At 39.5% G+C, this 21,404-nt stretch overlaps 1 protein-coding gene across 3 annotated transcripts in view; it reads right to left on the bottom strand.

Moving 5' to 3' along the window:
• Nucleotides 1-212: 212 nt before the first annotated feature.
• Cav1 (caveolin 1) overlaps nt 213-21,404 on the bottom strand; it is a 31,952-nt gene continuing 10,760 nt past the window's right edge. For all 3 annotated transcript variants that reach the window (XM_020168951.2, XM_074064547.1, XM_074064552.1), the window contains exon 3: nt 213-2,397. In XM_020168951.2, coding sequence (XP_020024540.1) covers nt 2,056-2,397 — 342 coding nt within the window. In that variant the 3' untranslated portion in view covers nt 213-2,055. The remainder of the gene's footprint in view (nt 2,398-21,404) is intronic.

The following is a 21,404-nucleotide window of genomic DNA, read 5'->3' on the forward strand; positions in this document are numbered from 1 at the left end:
ATCCATGAATGGCAATGACCTTAGTTTCTAGATCTCATTCAGATGAATTTATAACAACTGAGGGATAGGAGACCATTACCAAGACCAGCTCAAACACTACACTGTGCAAATATGTACACACCCACCATGCACATCTCACAACATACAGACACACAGACGTGCACAATCATTCACCAATGCCTGTTTTGGGGGGTGGGGAATTAAGTAGAGTGTTTAATTGTTAAACATTTTTATTGTGAAGATTTATAATCTTTACAGAACATGCAGAATAAAAAAGTGTAAAATATATCAGTAAGCATATAAAATTTCAGCAATCTTTTGGCCCAGCAATTGATTTGCATGAAGGACTAAGCATCAAAGTAAACAGACATGTCTTGAGATACACAGTTTACAGACTGAATCACAAAGCCATTTCCCAAGTGATTTTCCTCACATAAAGATAAAAAATATCTTTACACTTAAAAAGTATGCTGTATAGTACATTTTCAGTTATGTACACAGTTTAAAAGTAAAACTATGTCCATGCCAGTGTCTGTTTTAAATGCAAACAAAGTTGTAGCAGGTTGGTAGTAAAGTGTCAGCAAAACTGGAAGAGGCAAAAAAAAAAAAAATTGAGAAAAGTTCCAATAAGTGTATGAAAATAAGAACAAAAGCATAACTGGAGGTTAAAAAAATGTTCCCAAGGGCAGAATCACAGTAATATGAGCAGGAGGCATTAAAAGCTTTTGGATGTACCAGGCAGCTTTCTGTATGACTCAGGTCTACAGGTGAAATTCCTCAGTTTGAGTTCTCAATAATTTGAACTTACTCCAGCAAAATTACCTCCATCTTTTATTACTGCCTCCTCCCTCATCTTCTCTGTGAACAAAATGATGGTTGGATCAGGTCCAAGGCTCCTGGAGGGGGAGGGGTGAGTGTCACAGCATAACAGCGACTTGTAAGTGCATTGCTTAGAAGGGGTCATGCTTGCAACAACTCTGACAGTCTCACACAATGGCCTCCACTTTGACAGCCCTTCCCTAGAGGCCCACTGATCAGCTGAAAAGGGAACACAATATTGAGCTACCAAACCACTCTGGTGATGGATTAATTTGGATTCAGGAAAGCGTGATTATTCTTGAAAATAAATGAAGCTGAATAGAAATGCTGACCTCATCCAGCTGCTGAGAGGCAGGGAACGTTGGCTTCCACCCCTGCCAGTCAGAGAGGGCTCAGCCCCATTAGTCCGCTTTAATTCATTTCATCGGGTTAACGTTGACCACACTTGACATGGATAAAAATGCTACATGATCAAGCACAAACATGGGCTACACCAAATTCTGCATCTCAGAGTCAGAAACAAGTATAGAGAGCTAGGTAATGGATCTTCTAATTTCAGTCTTCAGAGAGGCTGCTGACCTAATGATAGTTGATGAGTTAGACCCTATTTGAAAAGGAAAAGGTGAAAAATAGGAAGGCACTTAGGTCTCGGTTATCTATGCAAATATTCAGGCATAGAAAGTATTTGTTAAAATATCAAGGAGAGGAAAGCAGAAGTGAGGACCTGTGAATGCAGAGGATAATGATTCCTAACTTGAGAAGCTTTACCAGATCACATTGGATTATTAAGATGAATGGCAGTAACTCACTAATTCCTTAGATAGAGGGAAAGTGTTTGCATAAAATCTTCCCAACATATCTGTACACTCATAGCCATAGCTGGGAATTCTTGCCTTTCTATCATATAATCAACATTTTAGAGTAGGCAGTTGAAGTTGTTGGTTCTCTTTTATTCCCTCCTTAGTTCTTCATGTTTCTCTCAAAATATCTTTCAACAATCTGTTCAGCTTTCAGCCAATAAAATTGGAATGGGTTTAAAAGTTTCAGACCATCAAAAATAGATGTGCTCAGAAGAGACAAATGATAGTTATAAACACTGAGAAAGTGATTTCTTTGTTCTGAACCAAGATAAATCATTCATAATTTGTTGCTGTAGTAAAACCTTGAAACTTGAAATTGGCACCAAGAAAAATTAAAGGAAAAACCCCAGGAATACTTTCATCCTTGAAATGTCATTTACATTTCTTTCTGCAGGCTGATGCGGATATTGCTGCACATTTTGCCAACAGCTTCAAACAACGGGTCACAGAAGGTGTGGATGTAGATGGAATAGACACGACTGATGCACTGAATCTCAATCAGGAAGCTCTTAATGCATGGCACAACTGCCCAGATGTGCAGGAAAGAGAGAATGGCAAAATAAATGCCCCAGATGAGAGCCATCGGAATGCCAAGGAGGGTAGACAGCAAGCGGTAAAACCAGTATTTCGTCACAGTGAAGGTGGTGAAGCTGGCCTTCCAGATGCCATCGAAACTGTGTGTCCCTTCTGGTTCTGCAATCACATCTTCAAAGTCAATCTAAAAGAAAGAAGTGGCAGAAAGTGAGTGTGAACAAAAGGGGGGGGGGAAATGCTCAGGATTCATACACACATATTAGATTTATGTGCCAGTCCTGCATCAGATGCTTGAAGGCAACCAGCAACAGCTGTGTCCCTTGGAACTCCAAACTGGAAGCACAGATTCTTGGGCTGTGCTCTGACCTTATTGTACCTCTAGGGTGGAACCCAAAAGAATTTTAACATGTTCTCCAGGTGTTTCTTTACCATGCCAAAGGTTGAGAACTACTACTCTAGGGACACCAAATGGATGCCATTAAATTTTTTTTCTTAAAAGCAAACCCTAGTAACATGGATAGGGCTATAAGGCACTGTAAAATGTAAGGAACATGCCATAAGTTATCTGCCTTACAAGACAGCTACACACACACACACACACACACACACTAACGAGTAATAAGTTCAGGCTTGATTAATGACTTTTCAAACAAAATTAGCAAAATTACTTCAGGAAATTACAACATTGTGAGCTGTGAGGCATTGAGATGACTTCATGGGGTAGCAAGACTTGAACAGGGCTTGGGAAATGGGGTATGAGTTGGAAATGAGGGAAGAAGGGCCCTTAGAAATGTGAGCAAAGCCCCAGGAACAAGGAAGAGTGAGGACAGTGAGTGTCACAGGCAGAGGAGATTGTTATGATCAAGGCTGAAAGACAGGTTGAGCCCAGAATGGATATTATTTTCCATACAGTGAGGGGTCTGTCTAAAAGTGCAGCCACAATCAGTGCAGTAGCTTCTCAAGATGAATTTGACAACCGTTTGTAAGCTGGAGGAAAGGACATACAGGCAGGAAGACTGTTGCTGTAGCCCAAGTTGGGGATGGTAGGGCCAAGATTGGAAAAGAGGTCTTTAAAAAAAAAAAAGAAAGGAAGGAAGGAAGGGTGGGAGAGAGGGAAAGAGATAGGAAGATGGAAGGAAGGAAGGGAGAAAAGAAGGAAGGAAGGAATTCACAATCATTCTAGGAATATTAAGGAAAAATCCACAAGACTTGGTTACTTGAAAGATAAAGGGAGAGAGGAAAAAGAAGGTTAAGATGAGTTTTGAACTTTTGATTTGCTCTGAGGAAATAGTGGTGAAATTAAGAGCCAGGAGAAAATTAGAAAGAGAAGACAGTTAATTAAAAAAAAAGTTAGGGAGAGCTTCACTTTTGAATTAAACAAATTGAGAATAAAATTTGGATAATGACAGATCACGCAATAATGAAATCCCTTTGGATGCCATTAGGAAGCAAGTGAACTTCATAGTTACCAAATGCCTGGTCTCCATGGAATCTGGGGTTTCAAACCTATTTGAGATGGTAGGTTATCATCATTTTACAAAAGAAGAGAGACAACACTGATTTGCTAAAGTCAAGCCAGCAAGAAAGCAAACATGATGCTTTCTCAATACCATCCTCCTCTAGGTACCTGTTTACCTATACAGTTAAATTTTTAGGATTTACATAAACTAAACTGAGGCACAAGATTAAAAACAAAGTATCAACAGAAGGACAGAACTAGCTAAACTGCTAGGTGGTGGTAGCTATATGAAGGGATCTCACATAGTTTGAAATCCAAAAATGCAGATGATTGCCAGCAATAATCCAGCCAAGTTGAGGATTAGGGAAACAAGACTTGGATGACTCCATGCAGCTACTCAGTGCCAAAGAGCCACCTTTGATTCAGAACAGTAAAATGTCTTTTGGAAAAAGTACATGATGCTTACCAATTTTTAAAGTTTATTTTCTAGAACATTCTGTTTCTTGTTCTATTGCTCAATGACCTAGTAGTGTAATATATAAAGATGGTATGGTCATAATTCTGTAAATGACATTAAATAGATTTATTAACATTTTAATTTTTCTTTGTTTAGAGCCAGACTCAAAGGTAAACATTTGTGGGTTTTTTTTTTTAAGATTGAAGGAATCAACTGGTAAATTAGATCAATACTTTAATGAAGTTTCTGTACAACTTATTTAATTGTCTTTGAGAAGGCTGTGGTCAGATGCTGCATTCTTCCCTAAGATATGAACAATAAAGGCTTGAGGTTTCCATTCATTCAGCAGCAAGATATCCCTCTATTTCTTTTTAAAGCTGACATTATTTTGTAGAAGAATTTGTCAAAGTCAAATGAACATACTAGAGCAGGTGCTCCTAATCTGAGATAAAAGAATGAGCAATGGTGGTCCACAGATGTCCTGAGATGTTTTAAAGTGTACAAAAGGAAAGAAGTACAAAGTACTTTTACTGTTTTAAAGTGTACAAAGGAAAGAAGACCCATCACTTTTATTGCAAAATAAAATCTATTACCAAAGAAGGATAAAAAGCAGTTTACTGAGGAGAGGAGGGAGATCTCTCCCTTCTTACAGAGCAAACTCTCAGTATGTTTGGTTTGAGATTGTTTTCCAAGGGAAGGGGAAGTACCTAACACTTGTTGACTGGGTAGCAGTTCTCACTTAACTTACAGCAATTCTGTAATATGTTATTCCCATTTTATGAAAAAATGCAATGTTAAAAATGTTAATGAATTGTCCAGACAAATGAGAGGTGGGTTCGAGGCCTGAATTTGGCCAGAAAGAAACCACCTCTTTCTTTAATACTGCACCAATTTATAATTTTTAAATTTTTCTCTGAATATAGAATTTCATAATAATTGAAAGGAATATTATTAAAAGGAGTTTGATGATAATTAATTCCCATAGCATGGCCTCTAAGGACAGTATAATCCTCTATAGATGAGTGGTCCATGTTATATAAGTATGTCCAGTTAGCAAAGATATCTATGGACACATGAGTATAAGATTTTAATACTTTTTTTCAATGAATATATTGGAAATTCTTACATGTTGTTTTAAGTTGCTTTCCGAGTGACTTCTTTTTCAGTGCCTTCCAGAAACTGCTAGTGAGCACGGCTTATCTTTCAAAATCCAAGTGAATTTAGAGCAAGTCTCCAGGGGTAGACATAAACACGACCAAAATAACATGTTATATAAATATATTCAGTTAGTTGTTGTTTTAATTTTTAGGTGGCTTAAAAGAATAGAAAATACAGCCAATTAGATACAGCCGAAAATAGAAAAAACACGGCAGCCTAAGGAAACACAATGGAGCCAGAGGTAAAGCCTTGTTTCTCTCTACCTCTGCTTCTACCACTGTGATATATTCTGTTTTCATGAAAAAGACAAGGTATTCAAAGTACTCAGTATGGATACAGAGCCCTGTAATATAGTACATGCTCAAGAAAGAGTAGGATAGATATGTCCTACTATTACAATTACAATAAGAGAAATTAGTGGTCACAATGCACATAGCAGCTGTGAATCCAACCCCCACTACTGCTCAAAAGAACTAACTTGCATTTGTGATCGCGCTCATTACAATCTTCTGATATGACTACCATTATTCACCTTTTGCAGATGAGGGAATTGAGGGAGGTTAAGAAATTACTCAAGGTCACCCAGACTCTCAAGCTAACTGGCAGACATGGAAACTGAGGCACAGAATGATTATAAAATGGATCAGACATTCTTATGGTCTCAAGAGACTCCGTGGAAAAGCTGAGATTAGAACTCTAACTTCACAATTCCCAGGCCTACACCCACCCTATGTACCCTACTGTTTTACTAGGAACTTATATCATCCTTTTCCTGTACCTTCTCTGCCTACTCCACTCATACCTGTAGGATTCTGTGTCTCTCATTACCTTCTAATTACCTTGAAAAGTTTCTCTGCATAAGTTTAGGAGAAATGTCCCTTTCACAATGCTAACATGGACATTCTTTACATCACTTAAAGTGAAGAAAACTGGAAGGAATATGTGTGTGTGTGTGTGTGTGTGTGTGTGTGCTTGTACAACATATATTTTGTTGGTACTGGATTTGAACTCAGGTATTTGTGCTTCCTAGGCAGGCACTCTACTGCTTGAGCCACACCTCTGGCTCTTTTTGTTCTGGTTATTTTGGAGACAGGGTTTTGCTTTTTGTCCAAACTGACAGGAATGTGCCAACATGCCCAGATTTTTTCCACTGAGATGGGGTCTCACTAGCCTGGAACCACAATCCTCCTGATCTCAGCCTCCCAAATAGCTAGGATTATAAGTATGAGCCACTGGTGCCTGGCTGGAGGAAATATTTAAAAGAAATGTCTTCATTGTACCTTTCGATTTGTATTCAAAGGGCGCTGAACCCAACAAAGCTCTGGAACCTGAACAGTTGCCACATTGAAGGCAGATCAAAGTTCCACATAAATCAAGACAAAATTACTTCACCAGATTCATAGGGATTTAAAGCTACAGGAATCCTTAAAGAAGCGGAATACCATTTGAGATAGAGAAATTGATGACCACAGCTGTCAGATGACTGGATCAAGGATACCTTTCCAATTAATGGCAAACACAGGATTGGACCCCAGGCTCAGGAACACTCTGGGCTCTTCCACTACAGGCTGCTGACACCTCACATCCTCAGACAGGCTGGCTGCTATGTCCTGTGGCCAGTGCGGAAGGCAGCTATCTTGCATCTGGACTTAATGACTTGCATTAAAGAGGCCCTTCTAGTTTATTTGTTGAGTGAACCACAGTGCTTCTTTCTGTCAGTCCTCAAAGTGCTCATTGTTCTCCTGCAACGTAAACTAGATTAAACTCTCACGAAAATAGTCACTCTTAAGGCCTATTTCCTTGGGGGTACTCATTCCACTTACTGAGAAGGGCTGGTCTTTCCTAGAGCAACACTTTATCTGCTCTCTTAGATTTGGAATAGCACAAGAATTAGAAAGTATCTTCTTTTTAAAAATAAAACCACCAAAGAGGGGTAGGTACCATATAGATTCTTAGAATGGGATTCCTCAGTGAAGCTGAGCTATTCCTCTAAAGAACTAATTTTCAGCACACAAGGGAGGGGTGAGGATAGGTAAGACACCTAAAAAACTAGATAGCATTTGTTGCCGTCAACGCAGAGAAACTAAAGCAGATAGCTTAAAAGCAACTGAGGCCAATAGGAGAAGGGGACCAGGAACTAGAGAAAAGGTTAGATCAAAAAGAATTAACCTAGAAGGTAACACCCACGCACAGGAAATCAATGTGAGTTAACTCCCTGTATAGCTATCCTTATCTCAACTAGCAAAAACCTTTGGTCTTTCCTATTATTGCTTATACTCTCTCTTCAACAAAATTAGAGATAAGGGCAAAATAGTTTCTGCCGGGTATCGAGGGGGTGGGGGGGAGAGAGAGGGGGCGGGAGGATATGGAGGGGGTGGGGGAAGGGGGGAGAAATGACCCAAACATTGTATGCACATATGAATTTAAAAAATAAATAAATAAAATAAAATAAAAAAATAACTGATTTTCTATTTTGTAATCTATGGAACAAGTCACCCTTCTGGCAAGAATCATAGACCTAGAGATCAAAAGCCTGTGCTTCAAGCTTCAGTGATATTTCTGCGTCTCAATAGATGCTTTATAAGGAGTCAATAGTTTATATTACTACATTTTTATAAATGATGTTAAATACTTTTGTACAGCATTGGCTTATGATGCTTCAATTTCAGAAAAATAAGTGAACAAAAATCTAGCAGCAGACGTCAAGAAAAGCAATCTGTCTTCTTGTGTTTTGATAATACTTGGCTAATGTGGTAAATCTCTTGAGATCTCATCCTGTTAAATGTACCTGAAGGCAATATTTTAAAAATAGTTTATATGTCCACAGGATTAAAAGAACCATGGAGTCTTTTTTTATTTCAGAGACATTTTATTTCAGAATAAGGGATTTTCAAGGAGGAAATTTTAAATGCATTTGGGATTTTATATATGATGATACCTATACATTCTGTTTTTATACAAAATATCTTTTTAGACTGTTAATGGAAATTGTAATTGTATTGGGAAGTATGAAGTGCATTGTATTAGAATATTATTAAACATTATAAAATGTATGCATAAAATATTAAAAAAATAACATTTCTTAAGATGTTTACTGAAAATCTGTCTGTTGCCTGGCCTCTTGGTTCAGGTACTTAGAATAATCCTTTGGGCTCAGAGATAAGTCATGGTTGATTTATACTTGGCATTGTCATCTTCATCCTTCTGGAGAGTGATTGGTTGAGGGTAGACAAGTGACTCAGTTGTGCCCAATGATATCTAAGTGGAGTCTGGGTGGGAATTCCAGGAAGCATTTATCTTTCTTATCAAAAGAGATAGAGACATATGGGGAAGTCCTTTGCTCCTTTCATCCCACTTAGAATAGAATGTGCTGCTTAGAGGAAGAGAAGTCATCTTATGAGCATGAAGTGACATTCATGATTAAAAGGACAAGAGAATAGGAAAGCTTTTGCCATTATCAAGCTATTGAACCAATGCCAGCAGTATTGACCCCTTGACTTTTCCTATGTGATACATGCATATCCTTATTTTTAAACTGTGGCTGTTCAGGCAGAAAGTATTCCTTAAACACTCTTTTCTGCTGGTTGGCATAGTGACTGCTCATCTCCTTGCTTAGAAACACAAGTTCCATTTCTGACCTCAGCATTTTCTTCCAATACTTCTAGACTTTATTCCTATGGTATGTTGCCTAACCTGTGCCAGGAAATGTTTGTTTTATATTAATGTCACTTTTAGCAAAGTATCAAAAGGATGGCACACTAATTATGTATGAAAAAAATTCCATTTTTTTCATCTAGAAAAAATCACTTTTAGATAAATTAGACAGCATCTAAATGGGTCTCAGTGATCCTCTTTCCTGAAATTCATGTCCTTGTGTAGTGAATTACATGATTTGCTTCTAAATAATAAATCATGGCAAAAGCAATTGGCTGTCACTTACAAGATGAAGTTACAAAAGACTGATATTTGTCTTGCTTGCCTTTCTTGCATTTTTGTTTGCTGTGCTGAAAGCCAGCTGCTATGATGTGAGTTGTCCTATGGCAAGGCCTATGTGGAAAGGAACTAAGGGAAGCCACTGGCCATCAACCATTAACACAGTGAGGCCCTCAGCCCAACAGTTCAAAAGGAACGACCTCCCATCACAGCTATGTAGGTGAATCTGCATGTGGATCCTTCCCAGGTCAGCTTTGGGAGGAAAACTCTGGTCCTGACACCTGGATTGCAGCCTATGAAGAACCCTGACCAACCATCAGCTAAATCACACTTGGATTCCTGACACACAGAAAGTGTAAGATGATGAATGTTTGTTGTTTTATATCACTTAATTTGAAGGATAATTTGTTATGCAGCTATGGACAATGAATATAATTCCAAAACAAATCACTTTAATTTTGATTATCATTTCTTAGTCTCTATTTTATGACTCTTCTATTATATAATTAAACTTGCATGCTTATTAAAATGTATATAATGAGTGTCTACCCAATTCCCTGGAATTTTCACCTGAGGTAAAGTATATAAATACATAAAAAGGAAATACAGCATTTTTAACTTTCTATAGTTCACACCAAACACAGTGCTAGAAAAACCTGCATAGAACTGTGCAATCATGTACCTTAAATGACGTGTATTTATAACCAGATATGCTCCAAAATTAAGAGCTACCTCCATCTTGAAAATCCATCACCAAATCTAGACTCTTAAATATAATGTCCTGAATGTACTAGAATAGGGTTCTCACTTCTCAGTTCTCAGTAGGGGAAAAGTGGCAAGAGAATTATTTAGGAAAAAGTGGGTGTTAAAATGCAGATTCTCGCTGGGTGTAATGGTGCGTTTCCGTAAGCCCAGCTACTCAAAGAGGAGGAGACAGAAGGATCACGCTTCCAGGACAGTGTAGGCGAGAACATGAGAACCTATTTGAAAAACTAAAAGCAAAAGGGCTGGGGGTGTAGCTCAAGTGGTAGCATCCTTGTCTAGCAAATGTGAGACCCTGTGTTTAATTACTAGTACTTCCAAAAAAAAAAAAATTGCAGATTTTCTGGCCCCAGTTCTGACTCAGATCAGAACCTTTGGAGTAGAGTTCAGGGCCTGTATTTTTAAGATTTCTCCTCTTTCTCATATGATAAACTGTACTAGAGCATACCATGGCCCCTTGGATTTCCTGGCCACTCTGCTGTGTCCAGCCATTCTTTACCCTCTAGGCCTTGCTGTCCTGGCTGCTTCTTGCTTCTTTCTGAGAGTTCTTCACATGCTCGAGGGCAGCTGGACTTCAGTGGATGAGTGGAAACACATTTGGAAAAAATTTCCTAATTTCAACCTACAAATATGCGTGATTGGACAAGAATAAATGACTATTATTTATCATGACAAACACTCAGAGAATAGAAATCATGATCTGTTTTCACTAGTCTATAAGCAAATGCATGTTTGCGTGTTTAAAATAAACCCCACATATTTCTAAAATCCTAATGTACGTACCAAATCCAGTCATACAGAGAGAGGTTTTAGACCAATTTTCAACTCCTTTCTCTGTTCCCACACATATTTCCAACATGTTGAGTTGCCTTTGAACTTGATGGAATAAATGTTGTGTGTGAGCATGTGGATGCAGAAGGGATTGAAAAATAGCAAAGTTAAATGTTACCAGAACAATAGAACACTGATACCCATGTGTTTTCTCAGGGGCAAGCTTTACTGGGCCAAACTGGCACCGTCAAAGAAAAGGCTGCAGTGCTTGTACAGCTGGTAGTGAAGCAGAAGGCCTGGATTGTGTTATAAATGCCTGTGACTACATGGATTCCAGAATGTCCCACTCACAGCTTTAGAAGAATGTAAACCTGAGGAAACACTGACGTGCGTGCTTGTCCTTGTATGCAGGCTGCCTTGCAATGGCAGGTACCAGACAGCTTCATTTCGCAGAAGTGTGCTGGATTGCCTCTTTGGGAGGAAGAGAGAAAGATGCATTGCTAGTCAGGGCTTCAATGGAAGAGGGCAGAAAAGTGGATATTTACCTATCTCTGTGAGCAAGTGAAGAGTTTTGGGGTGTGGGGTATGGGGCCTGAACTTCCAGCTTGGGCCCTAGAATTTCTCCTTTTGGACTGACCTCTCGCTTGTTCTTTCTTCCCAGTCATCACAGAGGCCTCAGAAAAAAAATATTTTTTAACATTTATAGTTCCCTATTCACTTATCTCCTTCCTTCTCTTTACAAACTTGTGAAGCTCTAGGTTATCTTCATAATAAGAATGGTGAATAGGCTTTTGTTTCCTCACTGAGGAAAGGTCACAACTGGTCAGTGACTGAACCAAGACCATGTCTATTGCAGCCATTCCAGTATCTTCCATAATACCTAGTAGTATTAAGCACAAATTTATTAGAAAATAATAGCCAGAATATTTTAAAAGAGCTATAAATGTACATCAAAATGAGGAATATGTAGCATTTCACTAATCATAATATCATTTTTTATGAATTCTGTGCTGGGTACAAAAAGTGCATTTCTATTTATTTATCATTTTAGAACTCCTTTTATTCCACATGACATTCTTATTCACCACAGCTCTATACCATCATCACTATTGACATCAAATGGAGCCCACAATGGAGGAGGCAATTTAACTGAAAAACAAGTTTGAAAGTGTAATAAAGTATATTTTTTGCTTGGTTGGGGTTTGCCCCAGTTATTTGAATAGCTACAACTGTGTAGACCTGGCCTGAAAGCAGCAGCACACATTGGATTATGAGGATGGAACCTCAGGGAAAAAGCAGGAGAAGCAGCCTGGGCACAGCCCTGCTGGGGAAAGGATAGGCTGAGTGACTTTGTTCTTTGGTGTCTCTAGCCTCTGCTTTGTTTTCTCAAGTGTGTGTGTGTGGGGGGGAGGGTTGTGTGTGTGTGTGTGTCCTTGTATTTGTGTGTGTGTCCGTGTGTGTGTGCACATGTGACCTACTGCAGGAAGGAAGGCATATAAGGAATTTATACTTTAGAATGAATTGAGGTGATGGTGTTTTCTTTCTTGTTCAGAGCAAGGAGAGGATCATTACGTAGGTATTACTCTGGCAGATGTGTACTGAGGCAGAAAACTTTCACAGAGTTCTTTTTTTTTGGTAGTACTGGGGTTTAGAACTCAGGGCCTCACACTTGTGAGGCAGGCACTGTACCACTTGAACCACTCCACCATCCCTCACAGAGTTCTTGGAATATGTAGTGTGCCTCTATGGAGTCACATCACATCCTGTATTTGAGGACCTGCAAGATAGGTGCTGTTTTGCCATTTTACAGATTAGGAGACTGAGCCACAGGGAAATTGTAATCACTGACTGCATGAAACCCAGTACTTCCATCTGTTGCTTCTTCCTCATTCAGTTCTCCCTCACCACACTGCTCCATCACGTCAAGCTCCTTGTTCTGTTTATACAACTCTGCTCATGCAAACAGAGATACACAGGAATTTCTGAGTTCACAGGCTCTGTTGTTCTCTGTTGCCTGCACCCATACTTCCCACACAAACTAACAGAAAATGCTTTCCCTACTCAGCAGTTAACTGTTTCCACCAAGGAAAGGGTGTGTGGTCCAGCAAGAGGAAGGATCTGTCTTTCTCTGCTCTTTAGCCCCTCCCATTTTTTATTTCACCCTCATTTCTCAGCAACCTCATTCTTTTTTGGCCAGGACCTCCAGGGCATTTGACTAACCGTTGTCTACCTATGTCATTGCTACCTTGCCATCTCATTCTGGCTTTTCCTGATTTATTATAACATTGGGCTTTCCCCTTACTTTTTAGATCCACTGCCCCACAAACATTAGACTACTCAAGAAATTTTCAGGAGATACTATTGAAATTCTGATTTCTGGGCCTTGAGTCTGAATCAGTGGTCAGAGTATAGGGTCCAAGTGTCTGTACCTCCTCCCCACATTTTCATGCAGGTGGTCTGGTGAGGACACTTAGAAGAACAAAAGTTGCCTTAGCCTTCATTATTTTTAGAGAATCTCAAAATTATACCACTCAAATCTGAGTATGATAGTGTTACTGCATTCTTTTGAAATGCAATATGGTGCCCAAGGTTAACAGCATGGTGGCTGGGTTTGCATTTCTGCTCGACAGTGTTACCTCATATAAACAACTAAAGCTCTCTGTGCCTTCGTTCTTTATTTGTAAAATGCAGATATGATAGTACCAGTTCCATAAGGTTATTCTGAGCAATTAATGAATTAACTTATGTGAGAAGTGGGGAAATGTCAGGCACGTCAATAGCAATATTGGGAAAAAAAAGGAGATATTTTGGAAAAGGAGAACCTTTGGGCATTCCTGAAATCCTTTCCCATAGGTGACTGCTTATTTGTGCTTTTATTTGTATTCTGAGCTAACCAATAGAAAGTCAATCAGCCTTCTGAGACAGTGCATGGATGTGTCAGAGAAATGTGGTACCATGCCAAGGACACAGGCCTTTCCTTGCTTTGCATTATTTCCCTTTTATCTGGTTCCTTTTTCTTTCCTTTGAAAGCAAGTATCAGGCTTCTCCATCTTTTGCTTTTCTTAGGAGGGCATATGATTTATTCTGGAGTTCATATTACACATTGAAAACTTCAGCTGTATCTTTCTGCTCTGTCACAGAGATACACATTTGTAGCTTACATTCTGTTATGCATTGACTTGTTCCTTGCTTCAAGCTATGTTGAAGCCCTAATTCCCAGTACCTGAGAATGTGACCTTATTTAGACACAGCGCTATTAAAGATATAATTCATTAAGAAGATATCAGCTGGGTAAGGTGGGCATCTCAATCCATATAACTGGCTATGTGACAACATACAGGGAGAAGGCCATGTGACAATGGAGGAAAAGATTGGAGCCAAGTAGTTGCAATCCAAGGACTGCCACAGATTGCTAACAAACCACCAGAAGCTAGAGGACAAGAAAGGATCCCCCAGAGGTTTCAGGAGGAAGATGGTCTTGTTAATACCTTGATTTGGGCCTCCTCACCTTCAGAACCATGAGACAATACATTTCTGTGGCTTTAAGTCACTCAGTGAGTGACTTGAGACCAGCTGTCTATGAGCCTTCTTTGGGAAACTAACTTATCTTCTTCAAACAACCTCCCATTTTCACTATCATGAAAAAGTCTAGTTGCAAATGGCCTTGTACAAAGCACACTTCACATCTCAACTCCTTTTTAATTCCTCAGGCTTCTGGTATCCATTTTGTGGCACTTGTTGATGCTGAGTGTCACCAAAAAGGTGACAAAGAACAGAGAACAGTATAAAAATAGGGCAAGCAAGGGCCAAAGATATGAGTCTGGAGACTGGATGATTATTGGGCTTGACAGAGAGGAGTGATACCTTGGGGACACTTGTGTGTGTCACCCTTAAGGAGAAATAACTATAGCCATTAAGAGTATTGAAAATTCTGTTCCTAACAGAAAAGTCCTGCCTCATTTAACGATGGAAATGCTTTATACAAACATGCAATTAAAGGATTCATCCAGAGGTCTGGCTTGCTCACTCAATTCTGTTTACTCTTGGGAGTTTGTTATTCCTTAACATTCTGGGCGTGTCGTGGGGCAGATATGAATGATTACCATGCTAAAGAAAATAAAATCCTTTCTATTTTATCAAAGACATAAGAAATGGAAATGTCTTCACCATATTCAAGCTATCCATTGGTCCACAAATGTTTGTTTGAAACAAAGTTTTTTAAACACTATTAACTTCTTTGCAGTTTCTACAGTATACTTCCTGATACCAGAGGTTGCTTCCTACCATCCAGTTAAGTCAAACCAGGGTTACTAATAGCATTTGTCTTACCTCACTGCTGGGGTATTTTTCCCTCCTCTGCTTTGAGTCTGTTTATTAAACCAACAGGAAATGAATGAAATAAATCTCTGCAGGTTTGAACGCTGCTTGGGAAGTGAGGGAAAGAAGATACACCAGGGTTCCTGCAAGGTCTAAGCAATGATAGCCACAGCCCATTGTTCAGGATTGTCTGGCATGCTACATGACGTAGCTGTAGAGACCCAGCCTTCAACCTCCACGACAGGGCTTCTACCTGGTCAGCATTAACATTTTGGACCAGATAATCCGTTCTTGTTGGGTAGGAGACGGGGCACTGCCCTGGACACTGCAGAATGATTATTAACATCCTTGGGCTCTAGCCATTAGATGCCAGAGCCATCTCCAAATCATGACAACTAAAAATGTCTCTAGATGTTACCTACTGTCCCTTGAGAGTTTGTTTGGAGGTTCTAGCAGGGGAGCATAACTACTCATATGCATGTGGCCAAAGAATGGTCCTCCCGTACGGGGGATGGTTGTCCTTAGGGAGGGATGCACATGGAGCCGTGAGGGAGAAAGGGGACACCCACCTCGTCAGCCAGATCAGCCAAATCAACCTCGGTGATCAGTGGCGACAGATGTAGCAGACAGCTCACCCTCACATCCAACAACTGTCCCTTGGAGGCAAAAGTGCACCTGATTGAGACTGCTGCTATAAAAATCATAATATGATGGAGTGAAACAGGACCTTAAGTTTAGAAATATCTAGGCCGTGGAATGCCTGCTTATTTATTGCAGGAACTTTTGGTTTCACTATTGTGGTCTTTGTGGGTTCATTCATTCATGCAGTATTTGTGAAACACTGATTTTTTGAGGATGGAATAAGAGAAATGAGGAAACAGGATTAGGTCAAGGTCAGAGAGCTGGCCATGGGTTATTGAAAAGAGGACAGTGCAAATAAAATAAATGTGGCCTTTGGCTGCTCAAGCTCACTTAGGAATTGTTACCATGGAGAGGCAATGTCTTTCTGAGATGCACCTCTTTACTTTTAAGGTAAGTGAAGAAGTCACTTCTTGCCTGTCTCTCCAAATCACTAGCTTTTAGAACTTTGACCAGAATCTCAAAAGATTTCTCCCAGGACAATGCTGCACCAGAGCTTCCTACTTGCTGTTGGTTTTTCTTGGAACACTTCTTGCATGACTCCTCACCTAGCTAATTCTGAGTTGTTTCTAATACCTTAATCTAGTTTTTCTTTCTTCAAAGATTTCTTTCTGGTCCCCATCCTCTTTTCTCATCTGGACCTCTCCTTCATCCAGCCTATCACACCCTTATTTAGTAGTGTGATTGTATGTGTGTGTGTTATTTCTGCTATTAGAAATATAGTGGGCAGCAAGTGAATATTTGTCAAATAAATGAATGTATTAGTGAATGCAGCAGTTTGTTAGATTATATTTCTCTCCTCTTATTTACAAGAACATCATCCTGACAGCATCTCCTTTAGGAAGGAGAGTTCTGAATGTGTGTTATCTGGTCGAGTAACTGCATTCACTGATTATATTAATTTTTTTAACCCAGGCATAATTTTGGCAAAAATACGAACAAAAGGTGATGGATCTGTACAGTGAAGATAGATCAATTCACTTTTTGCTTATTATGGAAATTTGGACTCAAACTACAGATTTTGACTTAGCTTTCCTTAAGACAGCTGATGAGTTCCCTAGGAATGTTCAGGTGGTATACAATTCAAACAACTTCAGGTTTATCTTTATAAACAGCTGGGGTACTAGGTGATGTGATTAAAATCATCCAGGGCCTTAAATTCTAAATTTTATATGGGTCAGGGAGAAACAAACTTTACAGCTGGTTAACGGGAAAATGTGACTCAAAGTAGCTCTTAGTCATCCGGTCCTATTGCTCACAGATGGGTTGTGAAAAGAACTTCAGAAACATGACCACATGAACTAGGTGAGTTTGACAACTGTCGGCTCTCAGAGCATTTTCTATTTAGCTAAACCTTTTAAAGACCATTGCAAGCAATTACACTGTGTTATGTGAACTTAGTTGAATTGGCTGGTTGCAAAAAGAAGGAAAAAAGAAAAAAGAAATACTGAAAGTTTGTAGTGAACTTTGGAGCTGATTTCTGATCCATTTTGGAACACAAACAGCCAATTTGGAGTCAAGGGCAATAAAAGGGAACAGCGCAGAGTACTGAGCTGGATCAGAGAGGGAAGTGAACTCCAGTTGTTCTTGATCGTCTTCAGAACCAAATGTTTACTTGTAGGACATTTGCATTCAGCGGGCCACCTGTAAGCTCAGTACATGATTTAGTTGAATCCCATGGTCCCAATATTACGAGTGAGGATGCCAATTGGTAAAATCTGGTAAAAGGGTGTTAATATACTATTGAGAACTCTCTCATTCTCTGCATGGGTTTTATGTACTTTATAGATTTTCACTCTTTTATGAATATTGGTCAATTGGAATCACAGATCTTTAGAAATGAAAGTGACTTAGAGATTATCTACTTCCACATTTGATTGTTCTAAATGAAGAAACTGCTGCCCAGACAGTATACATGACTTTTCTAAGACCCAAGGTAACCTTGGAGGTCTGTGCCCAAGGCAGGGCTGGAATTTAGATTTACCCTGAGACTCAGGTTCCCCATATGCTCTGAGGAGTGACTGGATCAGTCAAGCACTTTCATTGACTTTGTGTCTTTTTCTCTGCCAGGCACTGGAGAAACGAGCAACATCTGCCTGCACTGGGTCCTCTGAAGCTCTCTGTGGCCCCTGGCACTGCAAGAATTTTGCAGCACCATTGGGAACAAAAATAGTGCATGTTGTCAACCATGCACTATTGGTTGAGCCATGAGCACAGGTAGGGAAAACAGGTGGGGATGACATTCAGCTCTCTAATCTGCAGGCCTTCTTCTTGGGGGAGAATGGAAACAACAAGCAAAGAAAAGAAACATCAAAGTTGGATCGCATAACTGACACGAGTGCTATTCAGTGTACCATGTGTATCTTATATGGTTGCCTCAGCAGAGTTCCAGAAAGTATATTTTTATAATAGGAACTTGAGTGACAAAAACCATGTTGTAATAAAAATGCTAAGACCCTCCAATGAGGACCTAGTGAACTAATAATTACCCCCTGAAAATTTTATCATCATATATAGCTTTATTGTTAAGGAATTCTGAGAGTCTATACCAGACTCAATTCTGGCTGTATACTACCAGCACCTACGAGCTAAAAATAAAGAATATATGGGCCTGGGCTCCACCATAGACCAATTAAATCAAAATTTCTAGGGACGAATATGCAGTGTTTTAAAATGTTCCCCAGATGATTTGCAGGCAGGGTGAAGAGCTGCTGGTCTAAATTCACAGAACAGCCACTGTCTGCAGAAGCCATACTCTCTCATGAGCTTATATCACAATGGGGATTTATACAAGTTGCAAAGTCGTGTGAATATGCAATGGGTAGGAGGGAGTGGATGGGCAGGCTTGCCATAAAGATAATGTTTCATGCTGACCTTTCAGTGCAAACAATGCATGCATTTTTCAGTGCTCTACTTTCAGATGTTTACCACTTGCTTTCTCAACTCCTGATTAAAGCAGAGCCACATCAACTCCTCTTTGCCCCCAAAGAAGCCAGGTATCCTACTGGAATACAGAAAAGTATTCATGTGTATGCCTATGTTTAATTTGGAGTGTGTGTGTAAAGGGTGGTGTTTATCAAATTGTAGTTGTAGAGGAAGAAGGATTTGAAGAGTTATATAGACAAATAAGGAAATCAACACACAACCATTACCAAACAGTCTCTTGTGGCACTTTATTGAAATTAACCACTCTTACTACTTGGAAGTATTTTTGCCACGTAATATAACACATACTGTAGCACTATTTTTAAGCTAATCATACTGGCTTTCCCCATTAGTTCTTTTGTTGAGAGGTGGCTGTGTCTGAGCAATGTTTTTCTTGTAACTGTCCTGATAGCCTAGCAATAGTCAAAGGTAATTGTCATCCTATGTTCTCATCCAACAAATAATTTAGACAAAAAGAGTCCCACCCCAGCCTTACCTGGGATATTTACTCCTCTTCATTTGTCCTTTGCTCTTCCCTAGGTTTTCTTTGGAACTCTAAGGCTAGAGTTCTTAAGAACAAAACCCATTCATAGTAAGTCAGGCCAATAGCAAGTAAGGTGGAGACTCTTGTATGAGACATTCCTTTGAGATATTTCATCACGCTTCCTTTAATATATCTTTAGTTTATGGAAGTTTTAAATGTTCTGGAACAGCTGACAGACTTAGTTTGAGTCTCCCACTGATTACGGGATACGGAGTGTGGATCCATTTAAGGGTGTGTTTAGAACAGTGATTCTTAACCTGAGATCATGGATCCTGGAGACTGTGGACATATTATGAGGGGTTTCCATTCCATTATGCTCGCTGGCCATTTTGGTTTTCCACATCACAGGCTCTTTCAAAAATGACAGCCCCTCCTGCTTTTTTTTTTTTTTTTGCAGTACTGGGGCCTTCGCCTTGAGCCACTCCACCAGCCCTATTTTTGTGAAGGCTTTTTTTTAAATAGGATCTTGAGAACTATTTGCCCAGGCTAGCTTCAAACCACGATCCTCCTGATCTCTGCATCCTGAGTAGCTAGGATTACAGGTGTGAGTCATAGCATGTGTCTTTCTTTCTAATTCTTTAACATCATCATACTTTGTATTGGTTTCTACCTTATTTTTTACGGCTATTTGTAATGTTTTAAAGTCACTTCGATGCTATTTTTATCATAGATGTTAACAAGGTCATTGTAATTGGTGTCACTTGTAAGTCAAGAGCCCTCTTAACTTGCTCACTTCAGTGGCTGATAAAATATTAAATGTGCTAGGACTGTGGTCCTGGCTATATGTTAATACCAACTCACACCTAAAATTCTCATTATACATTGTCATTCTTCTTTGATGGCTCCCTCCTAGTCATAGCTATTCTTAACTGAATAATGATCCAGATATTTTAAATTGAGACTGTTAATAGAAAATCTCTTTGAGGGTAAATTGATGAGTTCTACTTTTATACATACTGTGGTAAATCTATCTCCTATCATGAGAGACAAGAGAGGGATGCATATCTAGGAAAAGAGGTAATGTTCATTTCATTTGGCCCAGACATCAATGCTGAATTGAATGATGTCTGACTCCTTCTGGAAACATTAAACTGCCTTCCTTTTTCTGCTTTTCTTTCCCCACTGCCCCCTAGAGGAGAGCTGAGATCTATAAGAGACCACCTCTGAGGTAAAAACAAATCTCTCTGCTATTAGAATACTGAATGAACACTCGCCACCTCCCAGCAAGTAAAACCTCAGAGCTCTGTGTGCTTAGCATCTAGAAACAGTGAAGTCCGAAAGAAGGAAGAAGAGGTGACACAAACAGCAGCCAATGGCATCCTGGAAATGTTCCTGCTCTGCCTGTAAGATATGGGCGATTATCCTTCTCTTCCAGGGCTCCAGGCGGTCATCACTTAAGGCTCAAGTGGGATGTAGTGTATTTGTGTCCTCCTAGCACTGGGGATTTAAAAAAAAATCTTAAAAATGAATACTTAAAATATATACATATTTTCTCCTTACCTTGAGTGAATGGTTTTGATGTTTTTATAATGTTTTGAATTTTTTTTCCTACAAGGCTTTAAATGAGGTCAAAATAGAGAAAAGGGAACTGCTTAATAATGTAATCCTATAGTAGTCTTTTAATTTGCAACAGACAAAATCCCTTGAAAAGGAATTTCAGAGTGTTGATTCAATTTGGCCTCTATTTTCTTATGGCTGGCTCAGTGTGGGGTCTGGGGGTCCACCTGTGGTTACTGGGCAGTCACATAGGCAATGGGCCATTGTCTGGCTCTCAGGGACACAGGCAGGAAGTAGAGATGGATGGAGAAGAGAGGCGAGCAGTGATGCAGAATAGCTGGGAGCTGTGATAAATGCTCCAATGTGACAAAACAAAATGCAGCTGGAGCATAGAGAAGAGATGGCTAATGAGGCCTGGGTATCTGAGGGCAGCTGTGGTGGGCACTCCCTGGTGTGGAGGAGTCCTAATGTGTTCTATACCTGGAGGAGATGGTTGAACAGCTTTTCTAGGTCTGTATTATGTGAGAATGACCATTCTCAGACCCTTACAACTAGAGAAATAGACTGGATTACACAAAATAGTTTGGTAGATCAGTAGTAACTAATTCTTTTAGACAATGTCTCCTCTTCCTAAAAAGCCTGGCTCTCAGGAACAAGGTAGAGGAAAGCTCTCTTAAGCTAACAGAAATAATTAGTGATGAAATCTAACAAATTCAATCCTTTTCTCTT

The sequence above is a fragment of the Castor canadensis genome, chromosome 2, assembly GCF_047511655.1.
Source record: "Castor canadensis chromosome 2, mCasCan1.hap1v2, whole genome shotgun sequence".
Taxonomy (NCBI): Eukaryota; Metazoa; Chordata; class Mammalia; order Rodentia; family Castoridae; genus Castor; species Castor canadensis.